The 22959-nt window shown below is 36.8% G+C and overlaps 3 protein-coding genes across 5 annotated transcripts in view; 1 reads left to right on the top strand and 2 right to left on the bottom strand.

Moving 5' to 3' along the window:
* prdm6 (PR domain containing 6) overlaps nucleotides 1–22959 on the top strand; it is a 91096-nt gene that overhangs the window by 32086 nt on the left and 36051 nt on the right. The gene's annotated exons all lie outside the window — the stretch shown is intronic.
* Nucleotides 752–9776, bottom strand: LOC145552950 (uncharacterized). Its single transcript, XM_081611133.1, has 4 exons — nucleotides 9725–9776; nucleotides 7515–7618; nucleotides 2781–5878; nucleotides 752–811 (listed from the first exon to the last, which is right to left on the bottom strand). Exons 2-4 carry the CDS (start codon nucleotides 7564–7566, stop codon nucleotides 752–754), a joined length of 3210 nt encoding a protein of 1069 aa, XP_081467259.1. The 5' UTR covers nucleotides 7567–7618; nucleotides 9725–9776.
* Nucleotides 13108–21275, bottom strand: LOC103470824 (GTPase IMAP family member 8-like). The gene is made up of 3 exons (XM_081610991.1): nucleotides 21195–21275; nucleotides 18758–18815; nucleotides 13108–17529 (listed from the first exon to the last, which is right to left on the bottom strand). Exons 2-3 carry the CDS (start codon nucleotides 18771–18773, stop codon nucleotides 14624–14626), a joined length of 2922 nt encoding a protein of 973 aa, XP_081467117.1. The 5' UTR covers nucleotides 18774–18815; nucleotides 21195–21275; the 3' UTR covers nucleotides 13108–14623.

Here is a 22959-nt window from a genome sequence, read left to right as displayed (position 1 = left end):
GGACTGTTTATTTCTGGTTAGAAAAAATAATTGTAGCAAGTTTTTCAGGAATCATTTTGAAAGAAGTTTAGGCTAACCTTAAATTTTATCTTAAGATGGTTAGCAAAATGGGGATAAATGACACATGCAAGGCTAATATAGTTCAAGTTCTGCATGCTAGTAGCACATTTGGTTCTAAAGTTCAAAGTCGTTTGAACATCATGATGATGCAGTAAAAAGCGTTTGGAAGATATGGGCTAATTTAGATCAATTTTAGTCTTTGGTTTGTCAAAATGTGTTGATGTCAAAGTGTCAGATATTGTTTTTTCTGTCATGTCTTTTCTATTGAGTTTCCAAAATAAATTAAGAGATAAATTAATTAAAAACAGTGGGGGTTTCTTCAATGCTTTATTAACTCACCGTTCTTGAGACAACATGAAAGCTCTCCGTTAACCAACTGCTTTAGCATTTTTGTGATGATTTTGCATGTTGCCTGTCTTGCATCAAATGTTCAAAAGGCAGAAATTAAAATTTTCTCTTTTACATTGGTGGGGAGAATTTGCTCTGTCCATAAATTGTTTAAAAAAAGAAGACCACTTTATTTTTGAGGCATAAAAATGATTTAGTTAACAAATTTCAAGTAAATATTTTGTATAGATCTTGCAGTGTCAGATCAGGGTAGACCTGGAGATGTTACAGCCCAGCTGGCAACATTCAGCCCATTGAGTACCTTTGACCAGCCTGTGTGAGTTTATAGTAAAAGTGTTAATCACTACCACTTGTAATTGGTGCACTGAATGCAATTCAAGGCCACTTTTGTGTTTCTTAGTTTCTTAGGACCAAACAAAAAAATTACCATTTAAAAAAAGAATCATTAAGACCTTTTAGGCGATTTGTGAGTTTTTATTTGATGACAAAACTGAAAATATTCAATTCAAATGTCACAATACATTTTTCCCGTGTCTTAGAAAAGGATATTCAGTGATATATTTCACTAGGTACTTGCATTGTTTATATATACATATGCAATGTTGCACTTATAATGTCTAACCTCAAATGAAATACAAAATTTTAAATGCATTCTTTTTTCACTATAAATGATTTATTATTGTCAGGGCACCAGGTTATTCATCAGTAAAAAAAAATATAGAAGATGGACTCACAAGTTCCTGATGTCACCAGTAAATTCTCTTAGATACAGCTCATAGATCGCTTTATGAGATTAGGCAATAACTACTGAAATACTAAAACCAATATCAACAAGACCAAAATAAAAGTATGATAAAATACATTATCTGTGTCGTCACACTGTTGTATCAAATCTTTAATTTTATCATCATGTTCCTGTTTCAGGACTGAAACATGTTCCTCATTTTCCTGTTTCATATTTCTCATTTTCTCATCATGTTCCTGTTTCAGGACTGAAACATGTTCCTCATTTTCCTCTTTCAGATTTCTCATTTTCTCATCATGTTCCTGTTTCAGCTCTGAAACATGTTCCTCATTTTCCTGTTTCAGATTTCTCATTTTCTCATCATGTTCCTGTTTCAGCTCTGAAACATGTTCCTCATTTTCCTCTTTCAGATTTCTCATTTCTCATCAGTTCCTGTTTCAGGACTGAAACATGTTCCTCATTTTCCTCTTTCAGATTTCTAATTTTCTCATCATGTTCCTGTTTCAGGACTGAAACATGTTCCTCATTTTCCTGTTTGAGATTCTCATTTCTCATCATGTTCCTGTTTCAGGACTGAAACATGTTCTCATTTCCTCTTTCAGATTCTCATTTTCTCATCATGTTCCTGTTTCAGGACTGAAACATGTTCCTCATTTTCCTGTTTGAGATTTTCTCATTTTCTCATCATGTTCCTGTTTCAGGACTGAAACATGTTCCTCATTTTCCTCTTCAGATTCTCATTTTCTCCATCATGTTCCTGTTCAGGACTGAAACATGTTCCTCATTTTCCTGTTTGAGATTTCTCATTTTCTCATCATGTTCCTGTTTCAGGACTGAAACATGTTCCTCATTTTCCTCTTTCAGATTTCTCATTTTCTCATCATGTTCCTGTTTCAGGACTGAAACATGTTCCTCATTTTCCTGTTTCAGATTTCTCATTTTCTCATCATGTTCCTGTTTCAGCTCTGAAACATGTTCCTCATTTTCCTCTTTCAGATTTCTCATTTTCTCATCATGTTCCTGTTTCAGCTCTGAAACATGTTCCTCATTTTCCTCTTTCAGATTTCTCATTTTATCATCATGTTCCTGTTTCAGCTCTGAAACATGTTCCTCATTTTCCTGTTTCAGATTTCTCATTTTATCATCATGTTCCTGTTTCAGGACTGAAACATGTTCCTCATTTTCCTCTTTCAGATTTTCTAATTTTCTCATCATGTTCCTGTTTCAGGACTGAAACATGTTCCTCATTTTCCTGTTGAGATTTCTCATTTCTCATCATTTCCTGTTTCAGGACTGAAACATGTTCCCTCATTTTCCTCTTCAGATTCTCATTTTCTCATCATGTTCCTGTTTCAGGACTGAAACATGTTCCTCATTTTCCTGTTTAGATTCTCATTTTCTCATCATGTTCCTGTTTCAGGACTGAAACATGTTCCTCATTTTCCTCTTTCAGATTTCTCATTTTCTCATCATGTTCCTGTTTCAGGACTGAAACATGTTCCTCATTTTCCTGTTTCAGATTTCTCATTTTCTCATCATGTTCCTGTTTCAGGACTGAAACATGTTCCTCATTTTCCTCTTTCAGATTTCTCATTTTCTCATCATGTTCCTGTTTCAGCTCTGAAACATGTTCCTCATTTTCCTCTTTCAGATTTCTCATTTTCTCATCATGTTCCTGTTTCAGCTCTGAAACATGTTCCTCATTTTCCTCTTTCAGATTTCTCATTTTCTCATCATGTTCCTGTTTCAGCTCTGAAACATGTTCCTCATTTTCCTCTTTCAGATTTCTCATTTTCTCATCATGTTCCTGTTTCAGCTCTGAAACATGTTCCTCATTTTCCTCTTTCAGATTTCTCATTTTATCATCATGTTCCTGTTTCAGGACTGAAACATGTTCCTCATTTTCCTGTTTCAGATTTCTCATTTTCTCATCATGTTCCTGTTTCAGGACTGAAACATGTTCCTCATTTTCCTCTTTCAGATTTCTCATTTTCTCATCATGTTCCTGTTTCAGGACTGAAACATGTTCCTCATTTTCCTGTTTCAGATTTCTCATTTTCTCATCATGTTCCTGTTTCAGGACTGAAACATGTTCCTCATTTTCCTCTTTCAGATTTCTCATTTTCTCATCATGTTCCTGTTTCAGCTCTGAAACATGTTCCTCATTTTCCTGTTTCAGATTTCTCATTTTCTCATCATGTTCCTGTTTCAGGACTGAAACATGTTCCTCATTTTCCTCTTTCAGATTTCTCATTTTCTCATCATGTTCCTGTTTCAGCTCTGAAACATGTTCCTCATTTTCCTCTTTCAGATTTCTCATTTTCTCATCATGTTCCTGTTTCAGGACTGAAACATGTTCCTCATTTTCCTGTTTCAGATTTCTCATTTTCTCATCATGTTCCTGTTTCAGGACTGAAACATGTTCCTCATTTTCCTCTTTCAGATTTCTCATTTTCTCATCATGTTCCTGTTTCAGCTCTGAAACATGTTCCTCATTTTCCTGTTTGAGATTTCTCATTTTCTCATCATGTTCCTGTTTCAGCTCTGAAACATGTTCCTCATTTTCCTCTTTCAGATTTCTCATTTTCTCATCATGTTCCTGTTTCAGCTCTGAAACATGTTCCTCATTTTCCTCTTTCAGATTTCTCATTTTCTCATTATGGTCCAGTTGCAGACTATGTAGGTCCTCTACGTGCTTCTGCTTCACATCTTTGACTCGTTCTTCATTGTCTTGCTTCATTGCAGCTATTTTGTCGTCACACTTTTGCATCAAATCTTTAATTTTCTCATCATTTTCATGCTTCTGTGCTGATATTATTTGCTCATGTTCCTGCTTCATATCTGAAACATGGTGCTCATGATCCTCTTTCAGGTTTCTTATATTTTCATCATGTTCCTGCTTCAGATCAGCTTTTTCCTGGCTGTGGTTTATTTTCAGATCCTTAATTTCATTCTTATTGTCTTGCTTCAGTAGTTTTATTCTCTCCTCATTCTGCTGATTTAGATCTTTAATTTTGGTTTCATGTTTCTGCTTTTGATCCCATATTTTTTTTTCATGTTGCTGTTTTTGAGCTCTTACTTTCTTATTATGGTCATGCTTCAAGGAAGAAATTTGTTTTTCATATTTCTCCTTCATAATTGATATTTTCTTCTCATAATAATGTTTAATTTCTATCTTTTCTTTGGTGGCATTTTCTTTTATACTCTGAATTTTTTCTTCATACTCCTTTTTCTCATTTCTGAAATTTTCTTCAAGTTTCTCTTTTAGATGTTTTACATTGTCCTCACCTAAGTTATTAAATGGATTCAGGTGGCCAAAAACTAATTGGACAAGCTGAGTCACAATACCCCAAAAATCAAACTGATTTCTGCTGTTTTCTCGATCCTGCATCAGTTTCTTTAGTACATCCTCGATTTGCTTCATGAGCGCCTGTATTTTTTGACATTCCAGATTTAGAGTTGCTGTCTTTATGTCGTGTTCTGCTTTTATCATTGACATTGTCCTGTCGCTCTCTTGTTGTAAAGTTTGTAATTTGTTCTCATATTCTTGCTTCAGATTGATAGTCTCTTTCATGTGGTCTTCTTTTTGAATCGTTATTTTCTCCTGACACTCTTCAACAACATTTGCTATTTGTTTGTTGTGCTTCTTTGTCAGATCCAGTATGGTAACTTCTAGGTTTAGCTTCTGGTGTGTCAGTTCTAGCTGATGTTTGTAGGTTAGATATGTTGTTTTTTCATCCTGTTTTTGCATTAGATTCTTCATTCTGTTGTTGTGGTCAGACAGCAGAGCCATTTTTTCCCTCAAGTGGTCTAATTTTTGGTCTGCTAACTTTTTTTCATATTGCTCTTTTAGTTTCATTTTTTCTTCAGCATGTTTTTTCTCCTGATCTTTATTTGTCTTTAGCTCAGATTCTACTTCAATCTTCCTTGCTCTCTCTCCATCTTTTTTCGTATCCTCTTTGTTACAGTCTTTTAATGTTGTTTTCAGAATGTTCTCTTTCTTCATCGTCACACTGTCCAGGTTGGAAATCTTACTGCCATCATGTTGCAGTGTTTTTTTGTCTTTGTTTTGGGATGTTATGTTTCTATTCTCATCATCAGACCATTTATTTACTGACGTGGTTTTATTAAATCTGTTTGAGAAGACACTCATACATTCTTCCTGTGCTACTGCATTTCTCATGTCTTGTGTCGAACCATCATTCAGCATGTTCTCTATTTTTTCCATCAGCTCTTGAAAGATATTGTTTGGAAGGCTGTTTCGATCAACTTTTTTATTGAGTGGTATACAGTGATGTCTTTGGTTGCAGTTTCTGATGATGTTCTCCACTGATACGTTTTCTATTGCATTTTCTGTTTGGGTTAAGATCACCATTGCGTGGTTTATTGCATCTTCACCGAACAACTTTAGGACTGATTTCAGTGTCTGTCTTTTCTCTTCTGTGAAATCAGAAGGTGCCACTATCAGTAAAATTGCAGTTGGTCCAGCTATGCAAAGACCCAAACATTTTGAGATTTTTTTGGTTACTGACGAGAAAGGTAGATCAAAAAAATCTGGGGTTTTGACTACCTTCAGCAACGTATCTTTCCATTTTGCATGATCCTCTACACAGGACTTTGCTGGTAGAAACATTTGAGAATTAAAAGATTTTATTCTTGTGATCAAGTTGCCCACTTTTGCCTTTGCCTCTGAGGTTCCAATCAACACAATATTTAGACTTGTAGCTGCAAAATGAAACAAAAGAGCAATTAATTTTGTTTTACCTTTGAGTGAACAACTAATAAAGCAAACAATGACAACCAGCATAACATCAATTGCTGTGTTTCTGTAATACACAAATATTTCCATCCCCATTTTAAGCAGGAAATGTTTTGCACTAAAGACATTTGATCACATATTTGTGTAGGAGTAGCTTCTGTATTTTTGCAATAAATGTAATTTTTTGTTTGGAAATTTTGTCCTGTAGTGATCAAGATTTTCTTAGGTAATCAGTAGCGTAGCTGGAAAGGCTTATGTCTGAGCTCCAAAATTACTTGTTCCTCTTAGTATATTTGTTCTTCTACAACCTATAACAACTTAAAGGTGTTGATCGGTAAAATATGTTACTGTGGTTAAAATGCTTCTTTTAGTCAGGATATTTTTCAAATATACTGAAAACTGTAGTGATTGAAAGGAACTATATGTAGTTGGATCATTATTAGATTAGGGTAATTACATCCCAACCGTCCCATCTAATATTTCTAACAGTGTCACAACAGCCTCAACCAAGTTTAGCAGCTATTGGTTATTTGAGTGTACTGTACCCTCAAATAACCTTCTTGGTTAAATTTGAAACCTCAACAGAGTTCACACCTTCCAGAAGAAATCATTTCTCAACAACTGACAACCCAGCAAAGCAAAGCATTCAGATCTGGAGGCACAGAGAGAAAATGAGGGAGTAACGTGAGAATCCAGCAGATAATGATAGAGTGGAGCTTATGAACAGAGGATCTCGATTACTGGCAAAGAACAGGTGGCTGATGGGTAACGAGGTGCAGGTGAGAGAGGAAGCCAGGCAGACTGGCTGAGGGAAAGAGACATGGCATTCGGGATAGGAGGAGCAAACAAATAGACTGTAAAACACAAGAAATGCTGAACTGAGAGAATAGCAGAACAGAAACCAAAACTTTATTTTGCTTTGCAAAACAAGACAAAATACAGATGGCGAAACCCCCCAAAACAACCCAAGGCCCTGATAAGTCAGGTGACTATTGTCATGCAATAAAGAACCCACTTCTCACTTTCTATGGTTTCTCCTCCACTCTGCAGTCCTGTGACTTTGGTTTCCAGTTGCTACATCCCAAAAAATAAATGTCTGCCTTTAAAATAGGTAATTGTATTATTACTGCAGATACTTTTACTGTAGAGACAAGTGCAGGACGTCATTGCTTTAAATGTTGATTTAATCTTTGAAACGTTTAATCTTTGAGCTACAATTGTTTGGCATAACCATATCCAATTTGTTCATTCTTTACTTTCCTTTATGAGCAGGGTTTACGTTACTTTTGGGTGATTATATATTTTGTAAAATAGGGTTTTGCTGATTTAAGATCTAGCCAAATGTGTTTCAGTTTAAAAACGTATATCAAATCCTGTGTAAATATCAAATCCTCTATAAATAAATGTTAGGGTAACTGTCATATTTTTAGAAATCTGTCTGGCACCTGCACATCTGCTGGAAAATGCACCCTCCTGAAGGATTGTGCTTCAGGAACATATCTGGCGGACACTTACTGGAACTGAAAACACATTATAAGCCCCGTATCCCAAATATAACCTTAAAATAGCATACATTCTCACAATTCAGTGGATTGTACTTACTAGAAGAAGCATCATCTTCACTCAACAGCATGTACTCGTTCATGTTTGCCATTCCCAGGTGTGTGGTAACTCTCAAAACTTCAGGTTAGGATTCTGGTTCAAATCTGTGAAAAATAAATCAGGTTCTGTTTAGACACAAAGAAAGTTTTACATTGTTTTGGGATGCTCAGATTGTTTTGGACTTTACACACAAGAGGAAAAGAAAACAACGCTAAGTGCAGCAAGATTCAACAACCTCAAAATAACTGAGGTGTGAAATAGTTTCTAAAAAATCAATTTGTATTTTTTCATCTCTTATCTCAATGTGAACTTGAAATTTGCACAATTTTTATAAATGTGAAATCTCTTCTGGCTGATGGTCAGTGGGCTTGTTTAAATTTATTTGAGATCCTTAGATTTTCTAATCTGTAGACTTTGCTTAAACACATGGTTAACTTTGTTTAATAAAGTTTACAATGATCAATCAGTATGTCATCTAAAACAATCTTTGAAACATGGAAGGGCAAGAAAAGAATTCTTTCCTTGGATAGTTGTACATTTTTGTAGGCGAACTGCAGTGTTTTGTATGCCAATAATTTATCCAACTATTTGTCATGTATCTTAATTCACACAGAAAGAAAATAAAAACTAGTAATCTGATGTTTGATCTTTTTAAACTGAAACTATATGCAAGTTTATGTTAAAAAAATGAAACAAAGGATCTATCTGTTAATCTTTCTTTTTTGTGGTACTTGTAATTTTGCTCTTCCATTTTGTCCTAATTAGTTGAAAGATAAAATCTCACATATTTTTACAACAATATATTTGTATGATGTTTCCCCATACATTATAAAACAAAACAGCACATTAAACAGCTCATTCAAAAAGTTAACACAATTCCATGTTTGGTGACCTCTTTCTCAATGGTATTTGGTTCCCGTTGTCTGATGAACCAAGTCTCTAGTTTTCTTCCTTGTGACTCCACTTCTTAAAACCTGCTTCTGCTTTTTGCTAGAATGGGAAAACATGGCTGCCCCATTTTGGGGCAAAATGCGATAAAGAGTTGGTGTCTTTCAAATAATTTCTTGTTAGTAAAAACATTGAAGAAGAGACAGATTCACTGAATATTGTTGTTTGTTCACTTTTCTTAAAGATAGTACAATTGTTGGCCTTATCCAACAATGCCAGAGCAGACTGGGACACTTCAATACCTCCAATCAAATGGTAGGTATAAAAGTGATAGTCACAGCTTAGACAATCTGTTGTTCCATAAGTACCATAGGAAATATTTCAAATTTAACATAGATTTTATGGCAATATATTTAATCATATCTAATTCTCTCAATAGTTGAGACTAGCAATGAACTTGCCAATTTCTTTCCTCAGAAAATTCTAAAAATTAGAATGTTAACCTATGCAACAATATCAAGTTATGTATCAATGCTGTGTTCAATCAAAACAAATCTGGTGGAAATTTCACTTTCTGTCTGCTTGGAGCCAGTCTTTATTCTCACAGAATACTGCATGTAATTGATTAGAAATACCTTTTTAAAGTAGCACATGATATATGATCTATTAGTCTTGCCATTATTTTGGTTGTGAATGATACTTTAATATTAAGATAATTTAAGAAAATAGTTATTAATTTGTAGTGGAACAATATCTTTGACAATGTATTTTATTACTGATAAAAGGTAATTATTTTGTCAGTAATATAATTAATATCAGTAATTATTTTATCAAATAAAGTGGTAACACTTTATTTGAAGGGGGCTGAATAAGACTGACATGACACTGTCATAAATATGACATAACTCCTGTCATGAACATGAATAATTATGATTGTTGTCATAAAGCATCATTTGGTAAATTATGACACTTTTAATACAAAGTTGACATTATTCAAAATGTCTTTATGACAACTTGACATTAACCAATAAATCATTACTGTTTAAACTTTACCTTTAATAACATAAAGTTACCTAATTTTGCAATCAGTAATACTTTTATAACAAATTTATATCAGTAATGATTTATTGGTTAATAAATCATTACTGATGACACTTTGACAACAGTCATAAATATTCATGACACTGTCATAAACATGACATAACATGTCATGAACATGAATAAGCATTCATGTTTATGACAGTGTCATGACGGTCTTATTCACCCCCCTTCAAATAAAGTGTTACTATTATTTATTACATATTTTAAGAGGCTTTGCCTACCTGAAATTGAAGTGGTTCTTTGCATTGTTTGAAAGGCTGTCATCATGCTGTGTATGCTTCCTCTTACTCCAGGATAGTTATACCACCCTGCACAATTCTGGGTTGGGCACAAGAAATGTAGGACGGCACAATAAGAGCCAATGTAGTCCTCTATTATCCTCCTCTATTATAGCTTTTTGGGCTGCTGCTGTTTGAGTCTACTGCCACCTTGCAGAAAGTTGCTTTTATTTAAATCGGCACATCATGTTTTACACCTTTTCTTAACACCAAAAAACAACAGTTGAATATTGGAATAATAGATCCGTTCATAATAAGTTCAATTATATCCGAAGCACAATTGTGATCAGTGTAATAATTTGTGCAGCAATCCAAAACGAGCATATACCCGATCATCAGTACCTACCGTTGTATGAAAAAAATCAAAAAAGACTCAGATTTAACAGATCACCTCTCTGCTCCGCTGCTGATGAAGAAGTCTGGGATGATGTTCTGTTTTTTGTTCTTTTAATTCTGCGTAATCTACCATGTCAATGTTTACTTGAATATTGTTAATAAAGCCTGTTGCTGTGAAGCATTTTTGCCTCATCACGACAAGTCTGTCCAATTTAATCATGTGGATATCAACTTTAAAACAATATTAAATCGTGTAACCGCTATTCTCAACTTTATTAGATCGATGTCACATAAAAACCAGTTTGATGTGAACACTGTTTCCACCGGATAGTTAAATGTGCGACACTGAGTATGCGTGCGTACGTAGCCTTAAAAATGCATCTTTGTGCGGACGTCTGCTTCGAGTCCGTGTTGGGTTCGCGGACTGAAGTACGTCCGAGTATGTAGAAGCCTTTACCCAGGCCTCTTCTGACTTGTGCTTCCTGTGTGGTGGGAGCTGGCACATGGGTCATTTTGTCTCATGGCTGTAGATCGAGGGAGTCAACATGAAGAAAACCTATCATCCATCCATCCATCCATCCATCCATCCATCCATCCATCCATCCATTTTCTTACACCCTTGTCCCTCAGTGGGGTCAGGAGGGTTGCTGGTGCCTCTCCAGCTAACGTTCCGGGCGAGAGGCGGGGTCACCCTGGACAGGTCACCAGTCTGGCGTAGAGAAAACCTATCAACATGTCCTAAATTAGAAAATGAACATAACAGTTTGAAATTGTTTTTAAAAAATATAAATTTTTTACAGTGGCTGCATGTTTTCCACAATATTTCACTGTTGGGATATGAATTATTTGATAACCGTAACATGTCCAATGCATTTTTGAACATTTAGACAAAATGTCAAAAAGCATTCATTGTCCAACATAGTAACAGAAAACCGTAATGATTTTCACTCAATTATTTTTTTTGCCATTTCATATTATGTAAGTGACCACAGCTACTAGGGCTGTATAAATAAATCGATTCGGCGTTATATATCGATATTTTCCGCCCTCAGAAAGTATCGATTTTTCATCCGCGAGTATCGATCTGTTAAACCATAGGGGTTTGTTACGGCGTAGCAGCAAGACTCTGCCTCCCTCAGTCTCACTTTCAACTTGAGCTTAAAGTGCACATTATAAACTACACACCAGTTTTTAAATTGTATTAAAAGGCCAAGTATAACCGGAGTTATGCTAAAATTAGTAAACCATATTTTCCCGAATGTCAGAGAAATGTCAAAAGAGCCGCCATTTCCCGGCTTTTCTGATTATGTGAGAGGGAATGAGCTTCCAAACGTACAAAACGAAACGAAACATTAGATTCCTGTGTTTTTGGAAATGTAAAATCTTCAATAAATAACGATGGGCTGGATTTTGTTGCTGAGAAACGAAGTAAAGTTGCGCAAGTAACCGTGAAAGAGAAGCGGAAAGGAGGAGCAGCGCGAACGGAGCAGCTGTAAAAGCAGTGAGATCGCGAAATTAATGCAAATTTTGACTGGTAGCATTCACTTCATAATTAGTTTTTAGCTTAGCGGTTTCTGTTCTGAATATAAAGGATTACCTGAAGAATGAACATGGGTTGATAACATCCGAAGCAGCAGCAGCGGCGCTGTGTTTTGAGCAGGAAGATGAAGAGGAAAAACCCCCAGGCGGGATCGGCGGCGCAGTGAGGATTTCCATGGTAACAATGGCTGATCGATCATTTTTATTAGCAACAGACAAAGAGTATCAGAAACTGAGAGAACGATGATATACTGGCAGTCTGAGAGGCAGCTGCTCAGAGATCCAAGCAGGGGAATAGCTGCGCTGCGTGGCTGCAGGGAGTCGATCACTACGGGGTGAGGCGGAGCCACTACTTTAGCAGCTAGTAGTAAACAGCTTACAGTCACGGCTAACTATGGGAGCCAAGGTAGAAACGCCTTTTTCCCCATAGTCCAAAAGACTGGATTTGTGGCTGCATTTTTACTCCAAAATGCAGCCACAGTGTCCAAAAGAAAAAACACAAGTGCAATCATTTGCATATTGAGAGTCTACAGAGGCTGATAATCTCCCCACTCTGATCCTGGATTACCATTTAAACTTTTGAGTTTTATGTCAAATCCACATGAATTAAATGACAGAAACTAATTCTCTCACTGCATCTTTGATTCATTTTGTCCAGCTGCAGACTGTTAGACTGTCCAATCAGAGTCGGGTATTGTGTAGTTGGTGCTTTTAATCAGTTTTCAGTTAACTAAATTCAAGTCTGTGGAACACAAAATGTCACTAAAATCACTCTGTCCTTCTAAAATCTTCCAGAAAATCGTAAAAATGCGCTGAATCGTAGCGAATTGCATTGTTCAACAAATATCGTGAAACACATCGTGACCAGAATATTATATATCGTATCGTGAAATTATTCTATCGCTACACCAATAAAAAAAAAAAAAAAAAAAAATTGGAAATCACAATGTACGATTTTTTAATAATTTGTGTGTTACTGCTGCAAATAAGTATTTGAACACCTTTGAATATCAGCAAAAATTCAAACGCCTGTTAGTTCACCTCTAAAAAGTCCTCCTCCACTTATTATCCTAAATTAGAAGGTTGTTAGCTGCATAAAGACTCCTGTCCATCCCACACATCAGTAAGACTCCAACTACTAACATGGCTCAGACCAAAGAGCTGATCAAAGACACCAGAGACAAAATTGGAAAGGGCTAAAGAGATCAGCAGAAAGATGAAGCAATTACTAGAAAATGAAAGAAGCTAAACATGACTGTCAGTCTGCCTCGGTCTGGGCCTCCAAGCAAGATCTCACCTGGTGGCGTATCAATGATCCTAAGAAAGGTGAGGAATCAGCCCAGAACTGCACAGGCAGAGCTGGTCAGTGACCTGAAGAGAGCTGGCACCACAGTTTCTGAGGTTACTGTGGGTAATGCATCAAGACATCATTGTTTCCATATGTTGTTTTGACATTTTCTCTTTATTCACACGTCAAAACACCCAGAAAACATACAAGTTCTTCAAGCACAAACATAATTTCATAGTTTTGTACATGAGGTGGACCGACCTCATCCATTACACTTCCTTCCTTTGTGTTGAGAATCGACTCCATCAATAAATCCAGACTATGCTGTAAAATGTTCGTTACACAAACTTTGCATGACGTAATCGGATCTGCAGGCTTTTATGGGAATTTCTTCTGACAAACCAGTTAAACTGGTAAGTCACACGATAGTTTTGAAGGAATAACGGCAAAAACACATCCAGTAGGGCTGAAACGATTCCTCGAGTGATTCGAGTACCTCGATTATTAAAATTCCTCGAGGAAAATTGACCTGCCTCGAAGCTTTGTTAATTTATGTTTTATCATTTAGCGCACCGTGTTTCAGCCGGAACATTATTTGCGTTGCGCGGAGCTCTGACTTCCGCCTCTGAGTTGTTGACGGAAGCTACGTGTTAGCGGCATAACGTCCAATCTTCAAGTTCGGCCCGCGGGGATTTTACTGATTGGTGATAATTCCGGGTTTTCATCGTTTTTGTGGGACCAATAAACATCCTTAAAATGACCGGCGCGATGCCGGGAGTCCGGCAGCCTTTCTGCTCCGGAGCTGCTGGTTGAACGGCGGGAAGAAGCCGAGGAGGATTTGTACAGGTGAGCGGAGAGACTGAACACGGCGGGCGGCTGAGGGTTGATGCTTACAGGGTAAGAGCAGCTTTACGGACGAACCGCACAATAAACTTCTATCATCCCGGTCTGAACAAACGGGAGGCGGAACATGGCTGGTAGATGAGTTTCTGAACGGAGGAGCCGTAAATATCCCGTGTTGCTCCCCCGGTCTACAAAAAAGTAACTGGTAGGGAAGCTCAAAGGTGGAAAAAATAGACTGATGTTGATATCCGATAGTAACACTGGTGTTATGAAAGATTTACCAATATTTTATTTCATAATTGTTTTTATCCGATTACTCGATTAATCGTAAGAAAAATCTATAGATTACTCGATTACTAAAATAATTGTTTACAACAGCCCTAACATCCAGTAAAACCTTCTAACAGTCATAAACTTTCTTTACCTCTTTTAGCATTAAAGTCTTTACCGAAGTCTGGTTTGATTGTTTGCAACCAATTTAATAAACAGTTAAAATTTCACCAACTGTACTTAAATTGTATTTAGTTGTACATTCTTCTGCTAATCTCATATTGTTACATTGCATACATGAATAAAACAATATCACTCAAATTCAGTTGTGATTCAGTTGTGCAAAAATGTAAAATAAAATGTTATAAATGCCAATTAAACCTTCAGGATGTCTGTTAAAGTCTACATTGAATATGTGTGGTTAACATACCATAATCCTAAAAGTTTTAATTTAAAGCTGCTATACATTTTGTATGTTTAGTGGAATAAAATCATTTATATATAAAGAGTAAAAAGCAACATTTTCCATGTCTATTCTGGTTTTTGTCTCAGACAGAAACAACCAGTCATGAAATGCTGCACATTTTCCTCTCTGCAGCCTTTTTCACCTTTTCCTGTATCCACTCATTTATTTCCTCCTGATGGCTCGCCTTCAGCTCAGCTATTCTATCGTTGATATACGCCTCGCTGTGGAAACAAAGTGATGTTTTCAGAGTGTTTATTTCTTCATCATGTTTTTTCAACAGCTTGTCGAAACTTTTCTGATATGATTTGTTTGAAGTCAGCTGCTTTATCATTTGTACATTTTGTTTCTGTTCCCTCTGCTTCAAGTCCTTTATCTCTTTCCCAATTTTTTCCATCTCAGCCGTGACATCGCAGGTGTACCTGTTTCTAAAATCGTTGCATTGCTCTGCTTGTTTTCTAGCGTCCTCATAATTTCTCCTCTCTAATTCCTCCATTTGTTTGCGAAACATTTCTCTTGCTTCTCTCCATTCGCTTTCCTCTTGTTCCCTCCAGATTTGTTCTTCTTCTCTCATTTTTACTTCATATATACAATTTTCCTCTTCATATTCTTCTCTTAGCTTTTGGAGTTGTTTCTGCTCGTCTTCTTGTCTCTCCATGTCCTCAAGATGTCTGTTCTCCCACCATTCCCTCCGTTCTTGTTCCCAAGCTTCTCTTTCTTTCCTCATGTCTTCTCTGCTTTGCGTTAATAAAACTCTCTCTGCATATACTTTGCTCAATCGCTGTGTCATCTGCAGGTTTTCATATTTTTGATCAAACTCATGTTCTTGCATCTCATCTTCCCTTTTTTTCACATTTTCTTCTTCTTCTCTTCTTCTTCTTTCCATCTTCATCTTCTTTTCCTCCCTCATAAATTTCTCCTCTGTCTCCCTGACTCTTTGGGCGCTCTGTTCTGATCCTTGTTCAGACTTGGCCAGTTTTTTTGTTTTTGTGGCTCTCTTCTTTTGAAATTTGTCTTCAAGTTCTTTTTTAAAGACTTCTTTCTTTTTCTGCAGCTCTGTGTCCTTTTCTGTCAGTATCTTCTTGGTTTCTTTCTGTATGGCTTCCTCTGCCTCTCTGAAGAGCTTTGAACTGTAGTAGTTTCCACCATTTCCACTTAGCATTGCCTCCACTTTGTCGAGGAGCTCTGTAACTTGAAATCGATTCTCTTGGTCATTGTTGTTTAAGACTTGATATCTCTCCCCACAATCAGTGATCAGCCTTTTGACAAAGTCCTCACTATTATTTAAGTAACTATCTACTGTTTGCTTTTTGAGATCATCTCCTCTGGTGAACACAACAATGATGAAGTTCACTGACTTCTCTCCGAAGAAATCCTTGAGCAGTTCCACGGTTTCCTTTTCCTCCTTTGTAAAGCGTCCGATCTGCAGGACGAGTAAGAAGACGTGAGGTCCGGGGGCCGACAAGCTGATGCATTTTATCAGCTCTTGTTTAACTTGATCATTAGACAGAGATGTGTCAAACAGTCCTGGTGTGTCCACCACAGCGATAGGACGACCATTGACCTCTCCTGTCTCTTTCTGGCAAGCACTTGTCACTGATCTTTGACAGACCTCTGATTTAAAGCATTCCCTGTGTAGGATGGTGTTTCCAGTGGCACTTTTACCACAACCAGTCTTCCCAATCAACACCATACGGAGAGGCTCTGTACTCTGCGGCATGAATGGATTTTGGTTTAGAGTTAGGTTCTGCATCATCCCTGATCCAGAGACATTTTGTAGACGCTGGTCCCTGAATGGATGCTGCATCCTCTGCACCTTCTGTGGATTCAGTCTGTGCTCAGGTGAACTGGTCCCAGAGTTGAACGTTGTGCTCCTTTGCACTACAGGAGGCTTGGGAAACATCTTTTTAGTAAAACTTCTTGTTGCTTCGTTTGTCATGACTTGGACACATTGCAGCACTTCAGAGATCTGATTCTTGGTGTAGAAGACCATATATCGTTCCTTACATTTTTGACAGAGATCTTGAATATCTCTATTTTCCCTCAGAAACTTCAGCCCTGCAGAATGTGTGCCAGTTGCCTCCACAGTAAAAAGAATCATAGTGAAATCATTGATTCCTGAACTGAAGATGTCCTGAATGGTTTCCAGCTCCTTCTTGTCTTCCTCAGAGGGACAGTCCAATGGGATGACCAAAATGAAGGCGTGGACGCCTTTAGGGTGACAAAGGGAAACACATTTATAGCATTCTTTCACCACTGCTTCCTTTGGTCTTCCATACAGAGCAGGAAGCTCCATTATGGACACCTGATGCCCACAGACAGTTCCCTGATTTCTAATAACCTCTGAATCACCAGAATAATTTTCTCCCAGGATGGCTTGAGCTACTGAAGCTTTCTTGAATGCATGTCTCCCACACAAGACCAGGTTCAGTTGGGGTTTTACATCTTGAGGAGGATCCTTAGGATCCAAGTCTCCAGCAAAGGTTAGATGTCGTCCTTTGTTCTCTCTCACCAAATTCTCCATTTTGTTCATAAGTTCTTCAAGATTATCAGTTGAAAAGTTACTTTCATCGAGGTTCACTTTGTGGATCCTTTGGCCACATTCTCTGACAAGTTGGTTCACGGTAAACCTCCATCGCTCATCATGTTCGGTTGTGATGACTATTGCATAATTAAAAGCTTCTTTCCCGAAAAAACTCAGGACAAAGTTCAGATTCTGTCTGTCTGACATGCTGAAGTCTGACGGCTTCACCAGCAGCAGCAGGACGTTTGGTCCAGGCGGGCAGAGACTCACATACATCTTCATGTCATTACTGACTCTTTCCACTGGCAGACTGAGGATGTCGCCTGTTTTTATCAGGGTGAAAGGTTTGCCCATCCATTCCCCATAGATAGCATCAAAGGACTTTACTTTCTTTGAAGAATGAGGACTTTTTTCTGTCATCAAATCACAGAGTTTTGTTTTCTCATCTTCGTTTTTTCCAAGCAGCACAATCCTCAGATCAGTAACTGAAAACAAAAAAGTTTGATTAGATGTTTTTAATCCTAATTCAGTAATTAATATTTTCACTGACATGTTTAGATTTATCATGCAAAAGTACAATTACTGTAAGTAACATGCTGTATTGTATCATTGCAAATATTGAGATGGTAAAATGTACAAAACAAATGTTTATATCCGAAGCTAGTATGAATTTTTTTGTTAGCAGTTGTGCTGGGTAGTAAATCGTTTTTATCAGTTGATCCAATTTGCTGCCTTGGAAGATTTCATTTTTTTAAATCTGGATTTCTTTTTATTTACATATTTTTTAAATGATGTATTACTGGAGTCTCAGTCATTTAGAATGAGGCCTGTCATCTTGTTTTGTTTTTAGTTAGACTAGTTTGAATTAAATTCCCAGAAGGGTTGATTGAAATAAAAGCAAGTTTTTGAAAATACTTTCTGTCATTTGTAATTTATTTTTAAGAAAGTAAGAAAAAAATATTAAAATAAGAATTTGGATTTGGATCCATTTTATTAAGATGGCCCAGTTTGATGTCTTCATCACTCTTACTTATAAACCTTTTTTATACATGATAAAGGATCCATTGCTTTCTAAAACTTAGTTTATTCATCTCGATTTCCATAAAGTGAACTTTTTGCTTGCTTCTTGTTAAAAACGACCAATTAGTTGTCACACAAATCAGCCTCTAACTTCCTCAGAAGGATAACATGTTTTTGTATTTTTGATTTAAATCTTACATACATAAGAGCAAAAACAAAATTCTATGCTGTCATTATTAAACAACGAAGCTAAAAAGAAAAAGCTGTTGAAAAAGACTCAATATAATTCAGTTGATTCCACAGGATTTAAGAGAGCAAGAACAAACCAGAGGCTGTTGATAAAACTTCTCTTATGATGTTATTAAAACATCAGTTTTTGCTGTTTACTGTTGTTTGCAGGTGGCAAATCATTGTAGTGACCCAGTCAGTTTAAAGTTTAATCTGATTAAATGTCCTGAAACAGAAAATGTCTGTAAACCTTGATGAACTGAAGCTATCGCTCAAAAGATAAAACAATTAAAACAGGAGTGTTTGTTTCTGATTTTCATTTTATGTAATTATTAATAGTTAAATAATAATAACAATGTTGATCTAGTTAATCCACAACTGTTTGCGGCAGGATTAATGATTTGCATTCGTTGTTTTTAGTGCAGTAACGTTTAGTGCTGCATATGCATTCAGTTCCAAACTCACCTGGTGACGTCGCCATTTTTAGCTCAGGGAAATTTCCACACTGTTGTAATAGTTTCACCTGAAACAAGACAATGTTCCTGTTAAGTAAGGAGTGTAATTAAACCAGTTTAACCAGTAGAATCTATTACAGAGGTTGAATTATAATCAGTGGTGGGAAGTAACGAAGTACAAGTACTTCGTTACTGTACTTAAGTACAATTTTCGTGTATCTGTACTTTACTTAAGTAGATTTAATAATGGGTACTTTCTACTTTTACTCCACTACATTTTACAGTAAGTATCTGTACTTTCTACTTCACTACATTTCTACAAAACTGTCGCGTTACTCGTTACATCCAAGTCTCGTTGCTCTTTTTGTCCGTTAAAATGTGAAGTTCAGGGATTTAAGATGGCGCCGTAAAATCCGAGCAATAACGTGACTTAGTGTCTGTTGTCACCCATCGGCTCCACCTTTACTCGCACGCGGAGCTCCAGACATGCGCAGTGGTTTCCTCTGAGCGGCAGTAATATAATATAGTAATATAGCGCTGCATAAATCATAAGATATGGCGACATGTAAAATCAGCAGCGCTTCGCTTTCACAGACGGTGGGACTTCATCCAACTTTTAGCGTCACTTTAAAAGGAAAGCTTAAAGAAAGGTAAGATCTGTGGACGTGATGCTAGCTAAGCTAGCTGTACAGAGACACATGTTGCATCTGTGATGAAAAAGAAAGTTGTCACTCATGCGCTGAATTATTGTGCGGAGGTGTTGACTGAGGTGTCGCATGTATGGGACAACGCTAGTACCAAAGTGCAATATAGTGATATGACAATCGGGAACGATCCGATTCTTCTGGACGGATCTTGACCAAGTCCTATAGTGCTGAAGCCTCACTGAGATCCGTTCTTTGTTCTTGTAATGCTCTGCGTACACTGCAGTAGCTATTTTATTTAATTAAAATATCTTTATATTCAATTGGTGAATAAATAAAACAAGAATGTAGGAACGCAGAACATGCTCATTGCTCTTTGTTTTCGTCACCTGTCATGGTGGCAGACGTTCCAGCAGGAGGGAGGATGAGAACAGTCACGGTGCTCCTCCTGCTTGGTTACTTTTTGCTTATTGGGCCTTGGACAGTGTTCATAGTTGAGCGTTGCTTACCGTTAATTGCTATGTTTAATGGTGCAGACAGTTGTGGTTTCTGACATTGGCAATATGGGCAACCGCACAGGGCGTTATTTTTTTAGGGATGGCAGGAGACCTCTGGATTGTGGCACAGAGATGAAAGCAAAACAGAATGAAGAAGAGTTTGAATTGAACTGGTTAAATTTATTTCAGCTCTAAGTATTTAATATCTAGGTGTTTTTATGGGTATGTGGATCTTTCAAATCAATTTGAGAAGCAGTTTTGATAGGTGCACTTAATTTTATTGTGTCACGTAGCGTGGGGTGCTGGTCTTGGTCTTGATTTGGTCTCGGGTTCGGTGGTCAGACTACAACTCTGCTACGTGGCTCCTTGGTTCCATGTCCTCCCTTCCCACCCTTTCAGTTGGATTTCTTTCAAAATAAAAGCCACTAGAGGCAAAAAAAAAAGTGAAGTTCATGCTGTGTTAGGACAGGAGACCAGATGTTTCCATCCCTGAAATTATGATGCATAGAATCACATATCTAAGTCTAAACTATGTTACAGAGTAAACACAATAAAAACAGGCTTTATCTGTGGCATTGCTCATTAAAATGGCACATTAGTGATGTATTAACATTAAATACAATCGATACATTTGATATTAGCGATTAGGTATTATTCAGCCAGTACTTTTAATACTTAAGTATTTTTAAAAGCCAGTACTTTTTACTTTTACTTAAGTAAAATGTTAATGTGGTACTTTTACTTGAGTACACTTTTGTCTGTGTATTTGTACTTTTACTTAAGTAATTTTCTGAGTACTTTCTCCACCACTGATTATAATCATGCTCAGGTAGAAAACAGATATGTTTTTTTGAATAATTTATAATCGTCAAATGTTATTAAAATCAAAGCAACACTGTATCTGAGCAGCAGTGATAATACCAACAATATGCTAAATGTTGGTCCCACAAAGAACACAATAAATAACAAATATGTAACATATGCTGAACAGCCTTTAAAGCAATTGATGCAACAAAGAGGCTTAATTACTACTTAATAAATAACAGTCTTTTGTATTCATACTTAGAAAAGTATTAATTTTAATTACAAGGTCAATCACTCTAAAATGACCTTTGCTACTAAAACTTGGACTAGTTTTCAGTAAAAAGTTTTGTCAAAGGTTCTGAACCTTTATCTCTTCCCGCTGTGTAGTTGTGATATCTAATCTGGTTGATATCTAAACTGATTTTAGCTGCTGTCCAGAGATCTGAATGTTTCCTATGTCATGAGCACAATGAAATATAAAAATACTATTTATTAGGCTTACCAGTTTTTCTTAGTCTTTGTTTCCAGATCTGTAATTGTTGCTCCAACACACGAATACGATCTGATCTGTCCTGTTCATCTGAAGCTTGTTTTAGGAGAAAAGAATGGATGCGTCACACTGAGGAGTTCCTGGTTGGCACTGACACAAATATGTAAACAAGTATGACAACATTGGAGCCTTTAGGTGCTTTCAGCATATATCTAGGTAGTATAACTATTATTAGCATGGCAGCCGTACCGACACAAAGGTGACAGACTCTGGGAGAGGATTTTACCATGAAGGTGTAAATTTAATCAACTTTACTTTGGGATTTTAACTCTTACCACAATTCATTAACCTCATAAAGCTATAATTCATAGGATTTAATTAAGAGCTAAATATATGTAGAAGCAGCAGTTTTTATGCTTCTCTAATCTGGAGCAACAAACAGTGTTAAAGTAACTGAGTTCCTTTAACTCACGGCTAAAAACCTCCAGTTTACAACCGCCGTTGATTAATAACATCATTAAATTTACTTTATTTTGCCAAATAATAAAGTATATTATTATTTGGTTTGTTTGTTTTATGTTTTCATCTTTTATGGGACTTTGAACTAACTAAACACATTAGTAGTTTTAGTAATAAAGTTTACACCTCCTCCCCACAGATAAACTTGACTGGTGCTGTTTAATCTTTAAACTCGGTAAAATGCTGAACTGGCTCTGGTTTCCCTGCTGTGGTGAAGAGATGTAAACTCTGGCAGAGAGAGAGAGAGAGAGAGAGAGAGAGAGAGAGAGAGAGAGAGAATACCAGAATCTGTTGTGTTTTCTTGAATGAGTTTTAGTTCCTTATTTAGTCAAACTGGTTGAAAATCCCTCCAGCGGCCGTCAATCCTCACCCTCCACCCCCACAGAGTCAACTTTAACAGAAAATGATGTCAGACTGAACTAAAAGAAACATGGAGGTTTTATTGTTTCACTCACCTCAGCTTCATACTAAAATACTTCAACATTTAGTTTAACCTGATTAATCTACATAATCATCAGCTGATGTCTCTGAATCTTTTTTTATGTAATTTAAGTAGAAACTCTCCTCATGCATTGAACTCATTTGAGTTTCAGGCTTTATAAACTTCTTTAAATCAGCAGGTTATAACTGTTCAGTGTAGTTTAAGATTTATTTGACTTCCTCTAGTTTTTAGTTGTCTTAAACGTTCTAATGCTCCAAACTGCATAACAGCCGAAACACTGAGTTCCTTTAAATCAAGTCTTAAAATAAAGTTGCCTTTGATTCATAATTACTGGAACATTGATATTTGATGATTTTGATGATGGCATTTGACTAAATGTAATGTTTGTTGCTGATTATTACACTTTGTTTTTATGGTGTGAAGCACTTTGAACGGCCTTGTTGCTGAAATCTGCCACACAAATAAACTTTAAAAGTGAATGAGTTTGCTGGCTTGAAGACACACTAAGGGAGCCGTTGTGGGAATTGAACCTGTGACCTCTCGGCTATAATCTGCTCTGGCTGCCACTCTGCCAGCAGGGAGAGAGGAAAACATGTGGGAAATGTTTTAAAATAGTTAGTGCTGGAAATAAAAGTGTGGTTTTGAATGTGGCTTTGCTCATGTTGTCAGAATGATATTTTTGGGCGGAGGAAGTGTTATTCTAGTGGCGGTGTGACCCAGGAACCATCAGCTCTCTGGATACGTGAGCGAACAACATGGTGAAACGTAGCTGCTCCGTGGAAAGTGAGAGACACCAGATACTTCCCATAAATCATC

This window comes from Poecilia reticulata, chromosome 9 (genome assembly GCF_904066995.2).
Source record: "Poecilia reticulata chromosome 9, P_reticulata-male-v2, whole genome shotgun sequence".
In the NCBI taxonomy this organism is placed as follows: domain Eukaryota; kingdom Metazoa; phylum Chordata; class Actinopteri; order Cyprinodontiformes; family Poeciliidae; genus Poecilia; species Poecilia reticulata.
The sequence above is the reverse complement of the archived record's forward strand: the minus strand, read 5'-3'. Positions and strand labels throughout refer to the sequence as shown.